At 35.4% G+C, this 20,354-nt stretch overlaps 1 protein-coding gene across 1 annotated transcript in view; it reads left to right on the top strand.

Moving 5' to 3' along the window:
* The window catches only part of TMPRSS7 (transmembrane serine protease 7), a 100,808-nt gene extending 80,651 nt beyond the window's left edge, over positions 1-20,157 (top strand). The window contains exons 13-18 of the mRNA XM_051985274.1: positions 213-323; positions 1,863-1,979; positions 4,223-4,397; positions 11,420-11,688; positions 18,440-18,576; positions 19,605-20,157. Coding sequence (XP_051841234.1) covers positions 213-323; positions 1,863-1,979; positions 4,223-4,397; positions 11,420-11,688; positions 18,440-18,576; positions 19,605-19,775 — 980 coding nt within the window. The 3' untranslated portion in view covers positions 19,776-20,157. The remainder of the gene's footprint in view (positions 1-212; positions 324-1,862; positions 1,980-4,222; positions 4,398-11,419; positions 11,689-18,439; positions 18,577-19,604) is intronic.
* The last annotated feature ends 197 nt before the right edge of the window (positions 20,158-20,354 follow it).

Consider the following 20,354-nt stretch of genomic DNA (forward strand, 5'->3'; position numbering starts at 1 on the left):
TAGTTTAGCAGCCTTCACTTAAGTTGGCCCTCATGGAGGGCTGAGTGAATGTTTTTTGGAGCAATAGGCTGAGGATTTTTTTAATTTTAGAAAATTTGCATCTTTACTATGCAGTTTTTAATGCCTTAAATGCTTCAAGCTGGCATTTCTCCTCACCAAAGCCTCCGAACACTGACTCAGACTCTTGTTTGTTCTCTCCTTTTTTGCTCCAGGCATGCTCAGGCCTGCTTGTAATGTCAGTGCCTTCAAATCACAGGCCCCCCTGATCTGTGATGGCTTTAGGGACTGTGAAGATGGCCAAGATGAACAGAACTGTACTCAGCGTAAGGAATCTTCACTCTGTATCTTTTTCTGGGGACATGTGTGCCTGTTAAGCATGCAATGTTACTTATCATTTGGCTTTTCTTGTGGCTCAGGGGTGTAAGAAAATTAAGGCCTTGAAGTCATTTGACTGACAAGATCTCTCCTCCTATTTGTGGCAAAGGCATAAGGCACTGTACACCACAAAACACTATATGCCCTAGCTTTACCAGAACTAAATGTCCTACTGTTTTCCCAAAACCTCATTTTTATTAGTTTGCCTCTGACAAGAAACAAGTGGTTTTAATGATTGCTTCAGACAGTGTGTTTTATTTATTTATTATTTAAGGACTAGTCAAGTACAGTGTAGCAAATGGAGAGATGGGCTTAGAATCTGGAAGACTTAAATTTGAAATCTGCCACAAATATTTAGTAGCTATGTGATCCTGGGCAAATCACCTCTCTGAACCTCAATTTCCCCATCTGTAAAATGGGGATAATTATATCATCTACCATATAGAGTTGTTGATGATGAGGTTTAGATTTGGGGTATCCAAATGAAATTAGGGTTTCTGGTAGTCAGGGAGTTAAATGAGATCTAGTGGTAGGTTTGGGATTCAGAGAGTCAAAGGGAGCTCCTCTGCAACCCCTTTGGATTTGGCACAAAGATAGGGAGTTTTGGGGAACTCCCTTCTGGCGGTGCAAGAAGTTCCCTGTAAAGGAATTTACAGACCCGAAAACCTAGATTGATAAAAGAAGTTTATTATGGGGATTGGAAGTAAGGTTAAAGTCTGGTTAAAGAAATAGATGAGGGTAAAGAGAAGAGGGCACTGGAAACAGTATTTCAGTGGGCAGAGACCCTTGGTCTGCCAAGCATAGGGCTGGCATGTTTGAAACTTCTGCAAAGAGAGGATTTTAGTTTGGCTCTTTTTATAATGAGAGATTTAGCTAAAGGGGGCCTGTGGGTGGAGTCCCAACTTGATTCAGATCTGGTGGGGACTGGGACAAGATCCGGACCCGGATCTCCTATTGGAATTCAAAGGGATACTTTTGACCAGCATTTGTGAATCAAAAATCCTAGTTTCTTGAATTGATAATGCATCAGACAGGAGGGGCTGGGAATCAGAAAGGAATAAATCAATTCAAAAGGAATAGTTTCTTAAAGGGACCACAACCTGCTTCATTGAGAAAATAAAATAACTATAAAATGTTTTGTAAAGCATTATGCAAATGTGATGTTATTACTTTTCCTCCAAGAGAATAATATGAACTCAAGTCCTTGAATCCCAAATGCTTTTTTATCATACATAGACAGATTGGAGAAATCATCAAACTGAGTATCATTTATTTCTCATAGGTCTCTTCTAACTGCACCATTATCTTTAAATGAGGCCTGAGAGGTGCTACTGTGAGATCATTTCATTTCCACTTGCTTTTTTTTTTTCTTGAAACAGAATGAATTTGGTAAAAATATACTGAGTAATGAAACTTGTGATGATTCATGCTTGTCATTCCCTGGTGAGGTAACAATAGAATAAGTTTCTCCTTTGGTTTTCTTTTAGGAATTCCATGCAACAACCAAACTTTTAAGTGTGGCAATGATGTTTGCTTTAGAAAACAAAATGCCAAGTGTGATGGAACAGTAGACTGCCCAGATGGAAGTGATGAGAAAGGCTGCAGTAAGTACAAAGTAGGATTTTCTCTTCAATACCTTTATTTCTTCAACTTATTTGAGTTTAAATTTAAATTTTTACTAAGCTAGGCTTCACATGTGACAATGTTAAATGCATATTTCTATGTGGCAAGCAAGAAGAGGTAAGAAATCTGATTTTTATTGAGCGAAAACATGAAAAAAGAATCCAAGAATAAATGTAAAAAAAAAATGAAAAGAAAATGTCTTTTGTAAATAGAAGTATAAAGTGACTTTTGCCTTAATTATAGTCATTAATAAATAAAACTCTTTTTCATGAGCTTATACTGTCTAATGTTTCATATTATATGAGACAGTAACATCCACATAAACAATCAGAGATTCTCAGAGTTAAAAAAAAAAAAAAAAGCAAAAAGAGGTTTTTCTCTTTTTCTCAGGAGAATCTCAGGAGAAAGAGCAACTTCCATCTGACAAGATGTTTGTCAAGGAAGAAGTGCAAAGCATAAACTGTATAACCCAAGATTAAATAGATTTCTGAAGAGGAAGCCTCCAAAGCTGCTAGCCTGAGAGGATCTCATCCCCTCAGTCTGGCCTTTTCTCCTATTGTTTGGAGGAGTCCAAGCTTACATTCTAATTGAGGAAATCTAATCCAGAAACTAAATCAATAATAACTCAATTTAAATTTCCCTAGAGAACTGCTATACAAGCAGATATAGAATTCAAAGCCATCATCACCTTTTAAAAAAGTACTTTAATGCTAATTAAGAGTGGTGAAAAATAGGAGGGGACAAACACTTGCAACTTTTTAGCTATAGCTGTATTTGTTATTATAAAGTCTCCAGGCACAATTATAGTTCAAGGTTATATTCCCATGAGAATGTTTTCACTCAATTAATTCAATACAATATGTAGGCATTGCAAATCACATTGAATGGATTTCCTTTTCTTCTTCCTTCCTGGATATGTTCATTAACCAATGCTGAGTTGTCAGCTAAGAAATAATGATTATAAATGATGTAACAATAATAGTAATAATTAGTAATAATAATGTACTCATATGCATAATGTACTTTGCATGCATGTAAATGTGTTTAATGCGATTTCTCTTTTTACAGCATACACATGCATATAAACATATATACACATACATGTATATATGCTGACACATACATGCACACCTGTGCCTATAGATACCACTCTTGGGCTAGCACCTACACAGAGTAGAGATGCATATACACACACACACACACACACACACACACACACACACACATACACACACATATATATATATATATTTATGTATTCCTACTGTATAGTGTAATAATACAAGATATATGTCTGTATATATGCACATGTATGATAACCTCATTATGTAGCTGTTACCCCAAGAGTGGCATCTATAGTCACCAACATTATACACATAATATACATGCAACACATAAATATGTGTATTTGTATATATATGTGTGCATATTTATATCTATCTATTGTACAGCCACATATTCTTCATACTTTCTACTCATGTGACCTTGAAAGTCACTTAACTTTTCTTGGTCTCCATTTCTTCAAATGTAGATTGAGAAAGTTGGATGAGAAGTTTCTGAGGTCTGTTCTAGTTCTAGGTCTATGACTATAATTATATAAACTTTAATGGCTTAGAATTGTACTAAGATTTTGGAGCATCCTACATATGGACATTCATCAATTTTCATACTAGAAACCCTAACCAAGCAGCATAAAATCTTTAAGTGGATTCATTATTGTGAATTCTTGTCAAGTGTAATTCTCATCTCTGGAATAAACTTAGTTTATAATAGCAATCTCCTTGTGGTATTTTAATAATTACTTTGTGGTTGCATATCTTCTTCTCCACTCCCATTCCCCTCCAGGTTACAATGACCTCAATTTTGAAACTGTTATTACTTTTGTTCTATTTGGATCTTATCTTGACTTCCTACCCATCCATTCCAAAATTCTTCAGGTTTCTCTTGTCATTCCGCCAGCTCCAGTCAACAGGATCTTCCTCCAGTTGTTCTCTCTCGACTTAATGCTCCCTTCCTCCTTTTCCCCAAATCCCTGTCCCATTTAGATGGAATATAGTTTGTCTACAAAGAATATATGTAGAAATGTGCTGAGGAGAAGTTTGGATAGTACCAATCTCAGAAATCCAAACGTACATTCTGGGGAAGAAGCAGGAAGCTAGTTTACAGCAGTGGCAAAGTCCCAATTTCATAACCAACTTGATTTCATTTCTCTTTACTGTTGAAGGTTGTAGCAGGACTTCCTCCTCTACTCTCCATCGCATCATTGGTGGTTCTGATACTCTGGAAGGTGGGTGGCCATGGCAAGTCAGCCTTCATTTTGTTGGGTCTGCTTACTGTGGTGCTTCAGTCATCTCCAGGGAGTGGCTCCTTTCTGCAGCCCACTGTTTTCAAGGAAGCAGGTGAGACAGAAACCTCTTTCCTAACCTATTGGGGCAATGCTTGCTACACCTTTACTTCTCCACAGGTGTAAGAATCTTAGAATCTCAGATTTGGAAGGGCCTTAGAAATCACCTAATTTAGTCCAGATTTGAATAAAACTTTCCTTTACAAATTCCTTGTACAAATTTACAAATCAAGTGCATTATCCAGATAACTAATAAGTAGAAAGTGCATTACTTTTTTTTTTAAATAACTTTTTATTGACCGAACCCATGCCAGGGTAATTTTTTACAACATTATCCCTTGCACTCACTTCTGTTCCGATTTTTCCCCTCCCCCAGATGACAAGCAGTCCTATACATGTTAAATATGCCACAGTATATCCCAGATATAGAAGGTAGAAATAACCCGGGAAGAAAAACAAAAATGCAAATAGTTTACATTCATTTCCCAGTGTTCTTTCTTTGGGTGTAGTTGCTTCTGTCCATCATTAATCAATTGAAAGTGAGTTAGATCTTCTCTTTGTCGAAGAAATCCATTTCCATCAGAATACATCCACATACAGTATCGTTGTTGCGGTATATAATGATCTCCTGGTTCTGCTCATTTCACTTAGCATCAGTTCATGTAAGTCTCACCAGTCCTCTCTATAGTCATCCTGCTGGTCATTTCTTACAGAAGAATAATATTCCATAACATTCATATACCACAATTTACCCAACCATTCTCCAATTGATGAGCATCCATTCATTTTCCAGTTTCTAGCCACTACAAACAGGGCTGCCACAAACATTTTGAGTGCATTACTTTTATTTTCATAATTTAAAAAAATTTTTTTCTTTTATCCTTTTATCAAAATGAAATTGGTTTTTTAACTACCATGCATAATTTTGTCCTCTGGGTCCAAGCCAAACAATACCTTTTCAAATACTTGAAGACTTTCCTTCCTTCCTTCTTTTCTTCCTCCCTTTCTTCTCTTATTGAACAGCTAATAACTATTTGAAACAGGATTTGAATTAAGGTCCTTTCTGACTCCAGAGATAGTACTCTCTTCACTGTACCACATAGCTATCCCCAGTTTTTTAAAATTATTGTCCTATGAAATGTTCTTATGGCCTTTTGATGTTGTTAGTGGCAGTACAGAGAGTTGTAAGAATCCCCTCTGGTGGGAGATGCACAGGTCCAATGTGAAAGAATTCACGAACCTGAAAAGTCTGAATGGCAAAAGGGAAATTTATTGGCGCTTAGAAGCCAGCTTTGCTAGGAAGACAGACTCCTCAGTGATAAAAGGTCCTATTAGGGAAATGAAAGTTTTCACCGAGAAGAAGGTAAGAGTCCCGGCAGGCAACTGTGCCAAGAGCTTCCTTGGCAAAGCATAATCCTGCTTCAGACTTCTGCAGAGATTTGGAGTTCAGAATTGTCTTTTTTATTGACCAGCAAGATGATGCTATTCCCACTTCCATAGAGGGTGGGATTAGGAGACTTCAGAGAATACTTCCATCAATATTTCAATCTTTCTCTGCCAACTACACCCAACTACATCAATACCTTATCAATCAATATCCTTAACAAATAGGAATAGTTTTCTCAGGAAGAGGATTTCTAACCACAATTATTAATATGTTAATGCTCAGGTATGATGGTGGACACCCTTGTAGTTTATAGTGAGAGAAGTAGGGGCTGGAAAAATCACTTGAGGGCAGAAACTCTAAATTGCAGTAGGGCTAAATTTGATCTGGTGTTAAGTCTGTCATCATTGACCCCCTGGGAGTGGAGGGCCATCAGGCTACTTAAGAAAGGGTGAACAAAGAGCAGGTCAAAAGTTTCCATGCCAATTAGTAGTGGGGATGAGGTTACTACATTTTCAGCGTGGAAGAGATAGGAAGCTCAGTCTCAAAACAAACAACAACAAACCCTTAAATATTTATTGTCCCTAGTATAGAAGTTCTTAGCTGGAGTCCAGATGCCCAATTGGTTACTGGAAAGATTTTAAGTGGTCCATGAATATGGATGAGGGAAAAATTACATCTTTTTAATTAATTTTTTTTTTACTCCTATGTATTTTATTTCATTCATTTGAAAACATTCTGAGTAGAGGTCTATAGATTTCCAAAAGGGTCTTTGACATATACCTTAAGCCCTGGTAGAATAATATCAGGAGTCATTATAATCTTTATTTATTTTGAAAGAAGTAACTTCCTAGGTAATAGTTCCTTTTTTTAAACTTCAAGTTTCTCTCAAATAAGTTCTTACTGTCATATCTTTTAACCAGATGTCTGCCAGTTTGTTAAGTAAATGATTAATCATATATTTTTGGTTTGTGTAGCCATTTTAATTTAGCAAATGTTTATTAATAGGTCAAGGCATGAAAGACACTAGTAGTTTTTATCAGGTATCATCCATAAAACTGTTAGCTTCTCAGGCTCCAGATGACTCTTTAGGAGTATTGGTTATGTTTAAGTTTCTGATCTGTAGTATTGAAGAGAAGTTTTATATCAGGAGTTTCCCATACTTATAAAATAATAAATCAGACTGAACAAAGGGAAGGGTAGAGACAAGGCACTGTACTGAATACTTCTAAATGCTTTTTTAACAACATCTATAGTGAGGCTACTAAGATAATACCTATGGTTGTCTTACACACCTCATTTAATGTGATTCAATGACTTATTTGCTCAAAACATTAGTGTCTTCGGAAATAGGCTGCAATGGGATCTGATAAAATGTTTCTACTCCTCGGCACAGAAAAGATGATTCTGGCTTCAGAACAGTGATTACTGCTTTACAAAGTGGGATCTGTAAAGACTGGTATACTTGAATTCTTATTCTAATTTCTAGTTCTGTGGTTTTTTTCCCCACCACCTTGCACTGCCTTTTAAACATTCTTATTTAAAATATAATAATGCCTGTACTTTAAATATCAACATTCCTTGATTACAAGCAGAGCCAAAGCCCATGAAAACCATCTACTCCATATATTTCTGTTTATCACCACAAAACAACTTGACAAAATGAATGGGAAGACTGATAGCATTTTATGTGAATGACCAACAAGATGATATCATTTTTTTGGTTAAATACCATAAGGAAGTTATTAATTTATATTGGAAACCAAAACTCTAAATTGTATCTCTTTTGTCATAAAGCATATTTCTTGAGGATACATACTGGAAATTTTCATTACAAGTTGCAGTGTATACAGAGGTGGGGTCATCTGGCTTTATGAGAACATTTAAAGCCATGCCATAAAATGATCAGTTAAAGGAAATGAGCATATTAAATCCAGAGAACCAAGTTATAGAGAGATATAGCTGGTTTCAAGTGTTTGAAGGATTACTAGGTAAAAGGATAAGATTTTTTTTGTTTGGGCACCAAGGAGAAGATAGATTTTTTTTTTTTTATTCGACTTAAAAGACAAATTTTCTAATAATAACTGTCCAGATTGTAACTTATTTAACTTATTTCAGATTGCTTGCTGTATTGGGGAGGGGAGTTTAGAAAGGAAAGGAGAAAAATTTGTACCACAAAGTCTTACAAAAATGAAAGTTAAAAACTATCTTTACATGTATTTGGAAAAATAAAATACTATTGAAAATAAAATTAAATAAATACATAAATAAGAGTACTTAAAAAAAAAAAAGCTATCCAGATTGGAATGGACTAGTTTAGGAGATATTGACTTCCCCATTACTGAATATTTTCAAATAAAATTTGGGTAATAATTAATAGTACATAGTCATGGGAATTTCTTCCTCAGGTACGAAATGGATTAGATAATTTTAACATTCCGCCTAACTCTGAGATTCTGTGATTCTTTGATTTTCCTAGCATGTTGTCTCATCTTCACAGTTGACTGAAAGGTACAAAGAATACAAGACCCTGATGAATTTGAGTATTAGTTATATCTGCTTGCATACCTGTATACATATATGTATATGTATATTGTTTGTCTTTAATTTTAGAAGAAGACCAATGATATCACAGGTGATGCCTTGTATACGAAATGGATTTAAAGTGAGGCAGAGTTGCACAGACATCAGTCTTACTTTCTCTTTCTGAATCCAGTGGCAAGATAAAAATCAGGATGACTGGCAATGGCATGGAATGCAGGAGCTGACTTTGGCATCTTTGACGTCTGAATTAAGCTCTAAGCTTTCCACAGAGCCTGCTTCAGCAGCCTTCTGGCCATTGGGACAAATGATTCTCATCCACCCATTCTACCAGAGAAAGTCTTCATGTCCTGGGAATAAGACATGCCCTTAACTCACCACTGAGCTTGATCCTGTCAGTTACTCTGAGCCTGGTTTAGACCATCTACCAACAAGTTATCAGAGTTGCCCTTACTATAGCCTCTTAAAAGCTATAGGGAATCAAGTGGACACTAAAAGTAGATGAGCAACCATGAAAAAGGCTGACAAATCCCTCAAGCTGCAGGTGCTAATCTTCCAAAATATGATACATACATACATATATGTAAATATAATTTGATTTGATAAAACAAAACACACCCATTAGGGTTTTTCCAAGAAAATGTCTCCATACACATTAAAATCATACCATATTCCTTGATAGATCTAGCTACAAAAGTATCTTTGATGAATGATCAGTACCACAATTCACACAAGAATATAAAAGTTTACTAAAGGTATTTGCCATTGTCAGGAAGGATGTCATACAGAGAAGCTAAATGAAATGGAGTTCTGCTGCTTCTGATTACAGATTATATTGTGCCAATTGCTTAACACCTTAGAACCTTATAGAACCTCTTCAGTAAGATCCCTGACTATGCAAAATAGTTTAGCCTAACTATCTACATCGAAAAATATGCCTTTTATCCAGATTGTGACATGAGGTTGGATAGGCAATCTATTAATTTAGTCCATCAGTTCACTGTGGACCCAAAATTGCAATCCATAACTAAGAGATACTTAGGCAGGACTTGAAGAAGTTTCAATTTATTAGTGAAATTGGTAATGTCTAAGAAATTTGATATAATTATAGTAGCTTTTTTTTGTAGTGGGAAAGAATTGGAAATTCTTTCAAGAACTGGGAAATGGCTGAACAAGTTGAGCCATATGAATGTGATGCACTATTGTGCAGAAAAAATGATGAACAGACAGAAGTCAGAAAAAATTTGGAAAGACATATATGAACTGAGTAAAGTGAGTAAAACCAGGAGAACATTGTATACAGTAACAACAAGATTGTGTGGTGATCAACTATGATAGATTTAACTCTTCTCAGCAATGCATTGATCCAAGATAATTCCAAAAGGCTCATGATGTAAAATGCTACTCACATCCAGAGAAAGAACTATGGGGTCTGAATGCAGATCAAATCATACTATTTTCACTTTTTTTCTTTCTCGCAGTTTCTTTTTTCTCCTTTTCCTTCTAATTCTTCTTTCACAATACAACTAATGTGAAAACATTTAACATGGTTGCACATATGTGATCAGTATCAGATTGCTTGCTGTCTTGTAGAGGGGAAGGAGAAAATTTTAAACTCAAAATCTTATAAAAGTAAATGTTGAAAACTATCTTTACATGTAATTGGAAAATATATATACCATTAAATGGGGGATATTTAAAAGAAGAGGGGGAGAAATAAATTGTATCCAAAACTGTCCTCTGAAATCAAGGATCCCTTATCCCAGTAATAGAACATCCTATTCTATTACAGCAACTGAAGAGATACCAAAAATGGATTGAGGTATGGCTATTCTCTGGTCACTTCCAAAAGGGGAAATCACATGATTAGTCAAAGGGAAATGTTCCTCAATCACTAAAGCTACGAGTCATCAGATTTTCCATATATATCAATTATGTGTGTTTAGTCAGTGACTAGGCAACAGTATTCTGAGACTTTTCACCAGCATTTTGCGACTATTAAGTACAAAAGAATAAAGTAAAAGGGGAAACTGGTTTTGTAGAACACAACAGCTCTCCTAGCATATTCATAGGAATCAGAGGAGGCCCCAAGTTTTATCCCTAACACAGTTTCATACAGGCCAAAATATGAAACTATAAATCTATATAATATAAATCTATCAATTAAAAGCAATATAATCATTAATACATAGATATTATCATCAGTACATAGAGGATTGATTAATTCTGACCTATGGAATTCTATCCCATTTATCTTACTTGAAAACAATCACTGGTATCAAATAAATCAAAAATAAATACTGATTAATTTAATAGGAGTATTGAAATCATTCTCACAAGTGTCCTTGAGAGACACTACAGACAGATAATTAGCCAGAACCAACATTAAAGAGGAGAAAATATGGAGTGGATTTTATTTTGTGAAATTATGTAACCTTTAGAATTCTAAACTGTTTTCCAGACTTTTAAAGTAATGTTATTGTAATGAATTGTAAAATACCATAGTATTGGAAAAATAGGAAGGTCAATGAGGAACAAAGAGATACTTATAAAGGAGCAGGGTACAACTAGTAATGATTTACAGACTTATCTGAGTATATTCTGAATGTTGGAGCCTGTGATGTTTTATTTAATCAAAGTAGGAGAAAAGAGAAATTGGAACCCTTTATGGTCGTATCCATTTATGTTTAATAGATTTTAGTAGATTTTGGATGTACCAAGCATGTATAAACTAGTTAAAAAATACCCACAGGAGTTGGTAAAATTGCTTTGGTTCACTTATTATGTTGTTCAGTTATTCCAACTGTCTCTCTCAATTTCTTTCTGGGGGAAGGGATCTAGTCTTATTCAACTACCTTAGGATGTGGTCTGCATCATGGAAAAGAGTCACAAGTATTGACATTAAATGTCTCATTTTTTTTTTCCTTTTGTCAAGAAAGTAAGGATATAGCACAGTTATGTTTGCCACAATTTTATGAACAGGGACAGTGAGGCACTAAGATATCTTATTCCTCATCCAACATCAATAGAAATAACTATTTCTAGTGTACCATCCTTTGCCCTTCATTTTTACATTGTCCTCAATACTCCACATGGTATTTGTTTATGCTTCTAGAAAATAATGCCCTTGCATGCTGCTCCTTTTCCACCAGGTTATCTGACCCCAGACCATGGACTGCTCACTTAGGGATGTACATACAAGGTAATGCCAAGTTTGTCTCTCCAGTGAGAAGAATTGTGATTCATGAGTACTACAATAGCCAAACCTTTGACTATGATATTGCCCTGCTGCAGCTGAGCACTGCTTGGCCTGAAACCATGAAGCAGTTAATTCAGCCAATATGCATTCCTCCCATTGGACAGAAAGTACACAGTGGACAGAAGTGCTGGATAACAGGATGGGGAAGAAGGAACGAAGCAGGTGAGGAAACATTCATTCATTGACTTCCACAGCTAATCTCCTTCCCGGCCCTGAGCAGGATGATCTAATATGCACACTGACAGTCCTTCAAATATTTTAGTTTCCTGGTTTATCAACCTACTCAAATCCCATGACCTACATTTCTATACTGTTTCTGCCTCCACAATAATGATTATATAGTAGATATTGTCATCTTGCATAACTCCCACCTCCCTGATCAACTCTGAAAATCTTTCTCTCATTATACTTATCTCTCCTCTCTTCCTCTCCTTTATTCATTATGTTAAATTACTTCTTGTTCTGGTTCCCCTGACCATTCCTTCTTCTTCTAGTCAGTAAGTTTTAGCAAAAAATGAGATTCGCAAAGGGGAATCTAGCAGTCACGTGCAAACCACTCCAAAGATCAAAAGAGCATAATTTAAAAATTGAATCCTAAATCAACTAAAATTCATATCCTAATAATATATGCTGTATCAAGGCAATCCATCCAGATGCTGCTTGTTAAAGCTTGTGGTCATATGATATGTAAACTCCATCTCCAGACCAGCAAAATGATTTTTAAGATTTTGGGGTTTTATTTTTAAGAATTGGAAGGATTCTTTTTTTTAAATTTTCAATAATATTTTACTTTTTCAAAAATGTAAAGATCGTTTTCAATTTTCATTTTTGGACTTTGTATTCCAAATTTTTCTCCTTCCTCTTACCTTCCCACTCCTCAAGATCACAGTAATCTGATGTAGATTAAATATGTGCAATTCTTTTAAATGTATTCTCATATTTGTCTTGTTGTATAAGAAAAATCAGACCACAAGAGGAAAAAAAAATGAAAGAAAAAAAACCAAAACACAAAAGGTGAAAACACTATGCATAGAACTATATTCGGTTTCCATAGTTCTCTCTCTGAATGCAGATGGCATTTTCTATCCCAAGTCTATTGGAATTACCTAAGAATCATTGCATTGTTGAGAGGAGCCAAGATGACTTTAAAATTTTACCAATAACTTTGAGAAGATTTAAATATGTTAATGAACTTACCCTAACATGGCACAGATAGGAATTGGTCTGTTCTCCCCTAAAACCTGTAAAAATGAGACCTCAAAACTCCTGACCCCCAATTCTAATCTATAGTTATGTGGTTGATACTCTCTGCCTCTCCCCATCCTTATCATCTGCCCCACTCTGTCTGCTTTCACTATCCCATTCCCCTGTTCCCAACCTGCCTTCCTTCCTCCATATCATTTCTTCTACTTGACTTAGCCTTATTAATATGTAATTGCTTCCTGTTTCCTGCTGTCAATTATAGTCCATCCAAAGAACTGGGTGTGCCTGACCTGATTTCATAATTTAATTATCAATTCACTCCTCCTAAACTTATTCTCCATCATTATCACCATCTTAATTCCTTTTACTTATCTCTCTCTTCCTGAGTTTTCACACCCATGAAATCTTTTCTTTACAATTTTGACTTGTAGTTAAACATGATCTTTTACCCTTTAATCTTTGACCCCCTTGTTCTATCACTACTTCTGTTCTCTCAGACTTCAATTCTAGGTTGCCTCTAGTAGATCAGAGAGATAGGTAGGTAGGAAATAGATAGATACATGGACAGGTAGACTGATAGATACATAAGCAGATAGACAGACAGACATGAACAGATAGACAGATATATGATAAATTGACACACAGATAGATGACAGATAGATAAACAGATGAACAGAAAGACAGACAGATAAGATGGACATTCAGATAGACATGCAAACTAACAGATAGATTAGATGTATAGAAAAATAGACAGACATAGGTAGAAGAAAGATGGACAGACACACAGACATATATAGACAGATTGAAAGATGAATAGATAAACAGAACATTTCTTAAGTGACAACTATGTACCTTCTCTGTTATTATATGTTATATGATATTGCTGGGAAATGTGTGGTGTATTGAAGGGAGTGCTAGACTTGGAGTTAAGAAGATTCAAATTCAAATTTCATGTTAGAAACTGTATTACTTTGGGAAAGTTATGCCTCTTTTAGCCTCAATCTCTCATTTGTAAGATAAGGTTTGTACTCCTAAGTTCTAAATCTTTATCCTAAATTCATATGAAAATGCCACCTTGATCCCCTCCAAATTTGTGTATCTAATCTCTACTAAGTTCTCACTGCTAACTGCATAGCAAACTTTTTATTCTTCCAATACACCCTTTGACTCCAAGCTTTCTGACTATTTCTCAAGTATGTTATAGTAGGGATTCCTTCCATATATAGTTTCCCCCCCTTTATTAAAGCTTTTTTTTTTTTTCAAAACTTCAGTGTGGACAATTTTTCAACATTAGCCCTTGCAAAACCTTGTGTTCCAATTTTCTCCCCACCTTTCCCTAGATGACAAGTAGTCCAATATATGTTAAACATGGTAGAAATATATGTTAAATCCAATATATGCATACATATTTATGCAATTAACATGCTGCACAAGAAAAATCAAATCAAAACAGAAAAAAAAAAGAGAGAGAGAGAGAGAGAGAGAGAGAGAGAGAAACAAAATAAAATGCAAGCAAACAACAACACATAGAGTGAAAATGCTATGTTGTGAACCACACTCGGTTCCCACAGTCCTCTCTCTGGGTGTGGATGGCTCTTTTCATCACTAAATAATTGGAACTGGTTTGAATCATCTCATTGTTGAACAGAGCCATGTCCATCAGAATTGATTATTGTATAATCTTATTGCCTCCACACATTGTTTGAACTAGATGGCCTCCAAGGTTTCTTGCAAGTATAAATGTGTGATTCTAAGATTTTCCCAACTTCCCTATACCATTTCTTTCAACATAGCATTTTAGCTCCTACTCTTTTTTTAAAATAGAAGCCATATGTTGAAAAATATTTTTTTTTTACTATTCTCTGTATCTAAAAACTCACAAAATAATTCTTCCTTCTCCCTTTGCTACAGTCATTAGAAGATTTGCTAAAGCAAATTCTTCTGCTTGTGTCCATTTCCTTCCATCATTTTAAAGAACTTTGCTTCTTTGATCATTTGGTTTCTCTATCCTTCACTCTTCTTAATCTTTCTTTGATGTCTACAAACATATCTCCTTCCTGTATTCTGAAACAATCTTAATAAAACCTTTTCTTGAATATTCCTTTCACTTGCTATTATTGTCTTTGATTGCATTCACTCACCTACCAAATATTTCTCAGTCCCTTGTAATCTAGCTTTTGAAACCTGTAACTCAATTGAAACTGTTCTCTTTGGAGTGATCAGTGATGTTATATCCAATTGTCTTTTCTCAGTCTTAAGCTTCTGAAACTGTCATGTACCCTTTTTCTCTTGGATGATCTTTCCTTCCCTGGCTTTTGAGGCACAACCTTTTCTGGTTTCTACCAAGAATTATAATAATTGACATTTATTTATATAATATATCAAGTTTTGCAAAGCACTGGATATGTAGTATATCATCTCTTATCATGCAGTAGTAGTCCTGTGGGGGTAGATTTACCTCCTTTACAGATGAAAAGAGAGGTTTAAAAATACACAAAATGATACAACTGTATTTATGTATGTTTTGAATATTGGTCTTCCTGACTCTGGTTGTCACATTCTATCCTTTGCCTCACATTACCTTCTACCTATCTAACCAAGCTCTGTTACTTTTATAAATGCTCATTCCTCTCCTCTAAAACTGAAGTTCATACAAGTTTCGGAGCTATCTTCTCTCCAATCTTTATTTTGGTTATGTCATCAGGTTCCTGCGTTCATTTGTCATCTTTATACTGATAACTTCTAAATTTCAATAGCCAGTCCCAAACGCTGCTGAATTGTATTATTCATTATCAGCTACCTGTTGAACATTCATTCACTATTATCACAACATCAATCAATCCAAAATGGCATTCATAATCTTCCTTAACCAATCTATTTTCCAAATTTCTCTGTTTCTTTGGAGAATATTGTTCTCTTCCCAGTTAGCCAGCTTCACAACTTCAGAGAAATTCTAGACTTTTCTCTTTCCCCCCATACCCCTATATCCAATTAGTGATCAAGTTTGATCCCTCCTGTGTCCTTATCTCTAATGTTCATCTCCTTTCTACTCATTTAATAAATTCAACAAACTGCTACTATATTTAAACTCCTATGATGTGCCAGGCAATCATGCTAAGTACTAGGGATATAAAAAGAGGCAAAAGACAGTTCTTTCCCTCAATAATCTTATAACTTAGTAGTAGGAAACAACATGTCAATCGATATGTACAAAGCAAATTATGTATAGAATAAGTAAGAAATAATCAAAAAAGGAAAGCACTAGAATTGAAGGGGATTAGAGAAGGTTTCCTGTAGAAGATGAGATTTTAGTTGGGAGGTCAGGTCAGTCAAGTAAATAATTGGACATAGCAAGAGACTCTTAATAGATGGATCTGCTTCTATCTCTCTACTCTCCAATTCGTCCTTCATATGGTTACCAAAATAATTTTCTTAAGACACATATCTAATTATTTCACTATGATCAACCCAGTTTTTATGTTTTTTTTCTTGCCTTTTTTTTTTTTTTTTTTTTTGGAGCACTTATATTGTGCTAAATGCCAGGACACAAAGAAAGACAAAACACAATATCTGTTTTTCAGGAACTCAGTATAATGAAGGAGACAACATGAAAATTATGTAAAAATAAGATATACACAAGACAAATTGGAGGTGATCTAAGTAGAATTTGTTCCTTAACCTAGGTCATATATTTGCATAACTACACATGAGTTAGGAAAATGCCCGTGTATATAGATCATACATGAAATGGGAATACAGGAAACGTATGATCACTGAAATGTCCCTTCAAACATCTGGCCTTTCCGTTTATCTGTCTCTCCAATTCTCATGACCTACTCATTCAACACATAGGACGTATCAGTCAAATCCCATTTCCCTTAGCAAAACACAATGAGAGGGAGACTCTAGAATCACAGGTAGATAAGCTATGACCTAGAGTTAATAGGACCTGAATTAAAATCTGGCCTCAGACTAGCTGTATGACCCTGGTCAAGTCACTTAACCCTAATTGACTCCATAATAATAATAATAACAGCAATAATCATAGATCTTTGAAAGGTCCCCTCAGTTGGGGAGAAACAGATTCTATGTTTTCACCTGAAAACATATCCTGGGCTAACCAAAGTTGCCCCACCTGGAATAGAGGAGCACAGCCTCTCCAATAATTCTGGTCCTAGCCTGCTCCTTATTTTGGTACAAATCTGCCAGGAATATATTTGCCAAGCTAGTTGCACAGCTAGGAAGTGTTAAGTGCCTTTGAATTCAGGTCCTCCTGACTCCAGGGCCAGCACTCTATTCACTATGCCATCTAGCTGCCCCTCATGTAAGCTTCTAAAGGAAGGGTGTTTTAACAAAGTAATGTTTTTTAAATCAGGAAGCCTGTACCTTAGATAATAACTGTGTGACATTGGCCAAGTCATTTTATTTTTTTTTAAATCTCCATTTCCTCATCTATAAAACAGCTATGAAGACATCATCTATCACACAAGGGTTTCCTGAGGATCAAATGAAAAAGTATCTGAAAAGCACTTTGGGAATTTTTAAAGTGCTATATAAATTTGAACTTTTGATCACTAAACCTGTAAGCGCTAAACTTGGAGGGTCTTTAAAGCTCTTATAGGATCATAGAATAAAAGCATAAGGGATGTTGAAGATAATCTAATGCACTCACTTTATTTATATATGAAACTGGAAGCTCAGAGAGGTTCCCATATACTGAGTGACAGACCATTTCAAACACAGGTCTTCTGGCTCCAAAGCCAGCATTCTTTCAATGTACCATGCCACATCCCTTTTTATCTTCCAGGTCCATCAGTGTTCTTTGCTGTCATTTTCAAAGACATAAGGATGAATATCCTGTGAGATGGGGTTGGGAACCTTGTACTGATGTCTCACCATTTGATACTCTTTAAACACAGGCAGTAGGTACTTTTCTCAGGGTTCAGTTTCCCCACTTGCTAAATTGAGACAAAAGGTAGCTAGATGGAACAATGGATAGAGTGCTGGCCCTGGAATCAGGAAGACCTCAATTCAAATCTAGCCTCAGACATTTACTAGCTGTGTGACCTGGGCAAGTCTCTTAACCCTGTTTGCCTCAGTTTCCTCATCTATAAAATGAACTGGAAAAGAAAAGAGCAAGTATCTTTGCCAAGAGAACCCCAAATGGGATGAAGTAGAACATGACTGCAACATTATCATCAACAAAGCACTTATATGTCACCTTAAAAACAAAACCTCAAATTTCTGCCCCTGAATCCTCTTCCATCAATTCCATGCTAACCGAATGCTTGCAACTCTAAACTACAGTTACATGAGGATATTTATAGACCCTAATTAACTTTTTTTTCAGTCATTATGTGTCTAACTCTTCATGCCCCAATGGACCATATTGTCCATAGAGTTTTTGTGGCAAAGATACTGGAATGGTTTATCATTTTCTTCTCCAGTGGATTGAGGCAAACAGGGTTAAGGGACTTGCCCAAGTTAAGAGACTAATAAGTATCTGAGGTCAGATTTTAACTCAAGGCTTCCTGATTCTAACTCTAGTCTACTATCCCCTGAACCACTTAGGTGCCATATTAACTTTTACGTCAATAAGTGAGGTGAAAGAAAGATGTGTGTGTGTGTGTGTGTGTGTGTGTGTGTGTGTGTGTGTGTGCATGTTTATTTTATTCTTGTCTTCCACTTTTCATCTTCTTTTTTTTCTTAGATAGCAAAGGTTCCACAATTCTTCAGCAAGCTGAAGTCGAGCTCATAGACCAAACTGTATGTGTTTCTACATATGGAATTGTTACTGCCCGGATGCTTTGTGCAGGTGTAATGTCTGGAAAGAAAGATGCCTGCAAAGTAAGCAATCAAAGTACCTCAGTCTCAAAATATCACATAATCTTGCTGTTGCTGTGTACAATGTTCTCTTGGTTTTACTCACTTCACTTTGCATTAGTTCATGTAAGTTTCTCCAGGTCTTTCTGAAATCATTCTGCTGATCATTTTTTGTAGATCAAATTCCATAACATTAATATATCATAACTTATTCAGCTATTCCCCAAACAATGGGCCTTCACTCAGTTTCCAGTTCCTTGCCACGTCAAAAAAAAAAAACAAAACAAAACAAAACACTTTTGCACATGTATACTCTACTTTCTGAGGCATAGTAGTATATCTTAAGCTCTTACAGAAGTCTGTGAAGTGACTTGGGCAAGAGGAACCACTGTTACTAGGATTGGAAATTGAACTTCCTTCTAGTCCAATGAATTTTCCTTTATAGTTGTTGTTTAGTGGATTTGTTACTTTATTCTATCAAGACAAGTTTGATTTCTGAATTTTACAATCTCCTGTGTTACAGTAATCCAATTATCATAAAAAAAGAATCAAATGCAATTGTGATCCAAAGAAATAATACTAGAACAAGCAGTCCAGAATAAGGATGGAACTTGTGACTTCATTGATATAGAGAATATTTCTACTAATGCAGATTAGCATTTTCTCTAGTTTCTAATCTTAAGGAGCTATAAATACCACTAAAATGTTAGGTGAGTTGCCCCTCTATCCACTATTTCATGATGCCTCTCAGAGCAAGCAATTCATAGATTCATAACCACCTGAGTCTTATTACTGAGGAGATGGGAACTAAAATATCCTAGACATCAAACATCTTCAGTTGAATGAAGCCTTGCTTCAATATCACAAATGTGATCTGACATTTAAACATTCATTTTCCTCAATATTTCAGTGGCACATCAAAAACTGTATTAGTCAAGAAGAATGTAGTCAGAATAATGCCTTTTAAATAAATGCCTTTTAAGATATTAATAAAACAATTAATAATTGCTTGTAGGACAAATGTGACTGACACAGTCATGATCTTGTTGTAGGGAGATTCGGGTGGACCTTTATCATGTCAAAGGAAAAGTGACGGAAAATGGATTTTGACTGGCATTGTTAGTTGGGGACGTGGATGTGGAAGAGCAGACTTTCCTGGTGTTTACACAAGGGTGTCAAATTTTGTTCCCTGGATTCATAAATATGTACCTTCTCTTTTATAACTGCAGATATCATTGCCCTGGAATTTTGAATATGTACTATGCGAGAATACCATTAAAATGATTTAGTAATTATTTACATCACATGTCCATTTTTGTTGAAATGTCCTAGATCACATGTCTATTATTGGGTTGCAGATGGAAATCAGGCTTATATGTGGCTTTATTCAGATAGGATTTTCCTGTCATCATTCATTTATTTACAAACTCATTCATTTAATAAACATATATTTAATACTTATTGTGTAGGAGACAGTATGGTAATCATTAGGGTTAAAATGAGAAATAGGGCACAGATCCTATTATCAAAAAACCTACCACCTTTTTCTGTACATATACATATAGTATATATAAAAGTAATTATGACATAAAAATGAGAGATCAAGATAAGTGCCAAGGAGCAGTTTAGGCAAAGTGCTATAAAATTTTTGAGAAAATTGAGAAAAGTGAGGTCACTTTTCACTTTCATCTGGAAGGGCCACTAAAGCCTTCATGGAAGAAGTGCTAACTGAACTGAATTTTGAAGGAAGGGAATGATTAGAGAATGAAGATGAAGAGGAATGAAGGGCTTTGAAGTCAATT

Source organism: Antechinus flavipes, chromosome 3 (assembly GCF_016432865.1).
Source record: "Antechinus flavipes isolate AdamAnt ecotype Samford, QLD, Australia chromosome 3, AdamAnt_v2, whole genome shotgun sequence".
In the NCBI taxonomy this organism is placed as follows: Eukaryota; Metazoa; Chordata; class Mammalia; order Dasyuromorphia; family Dasyuridae; genus Antechinus; species Antechinus flavipes.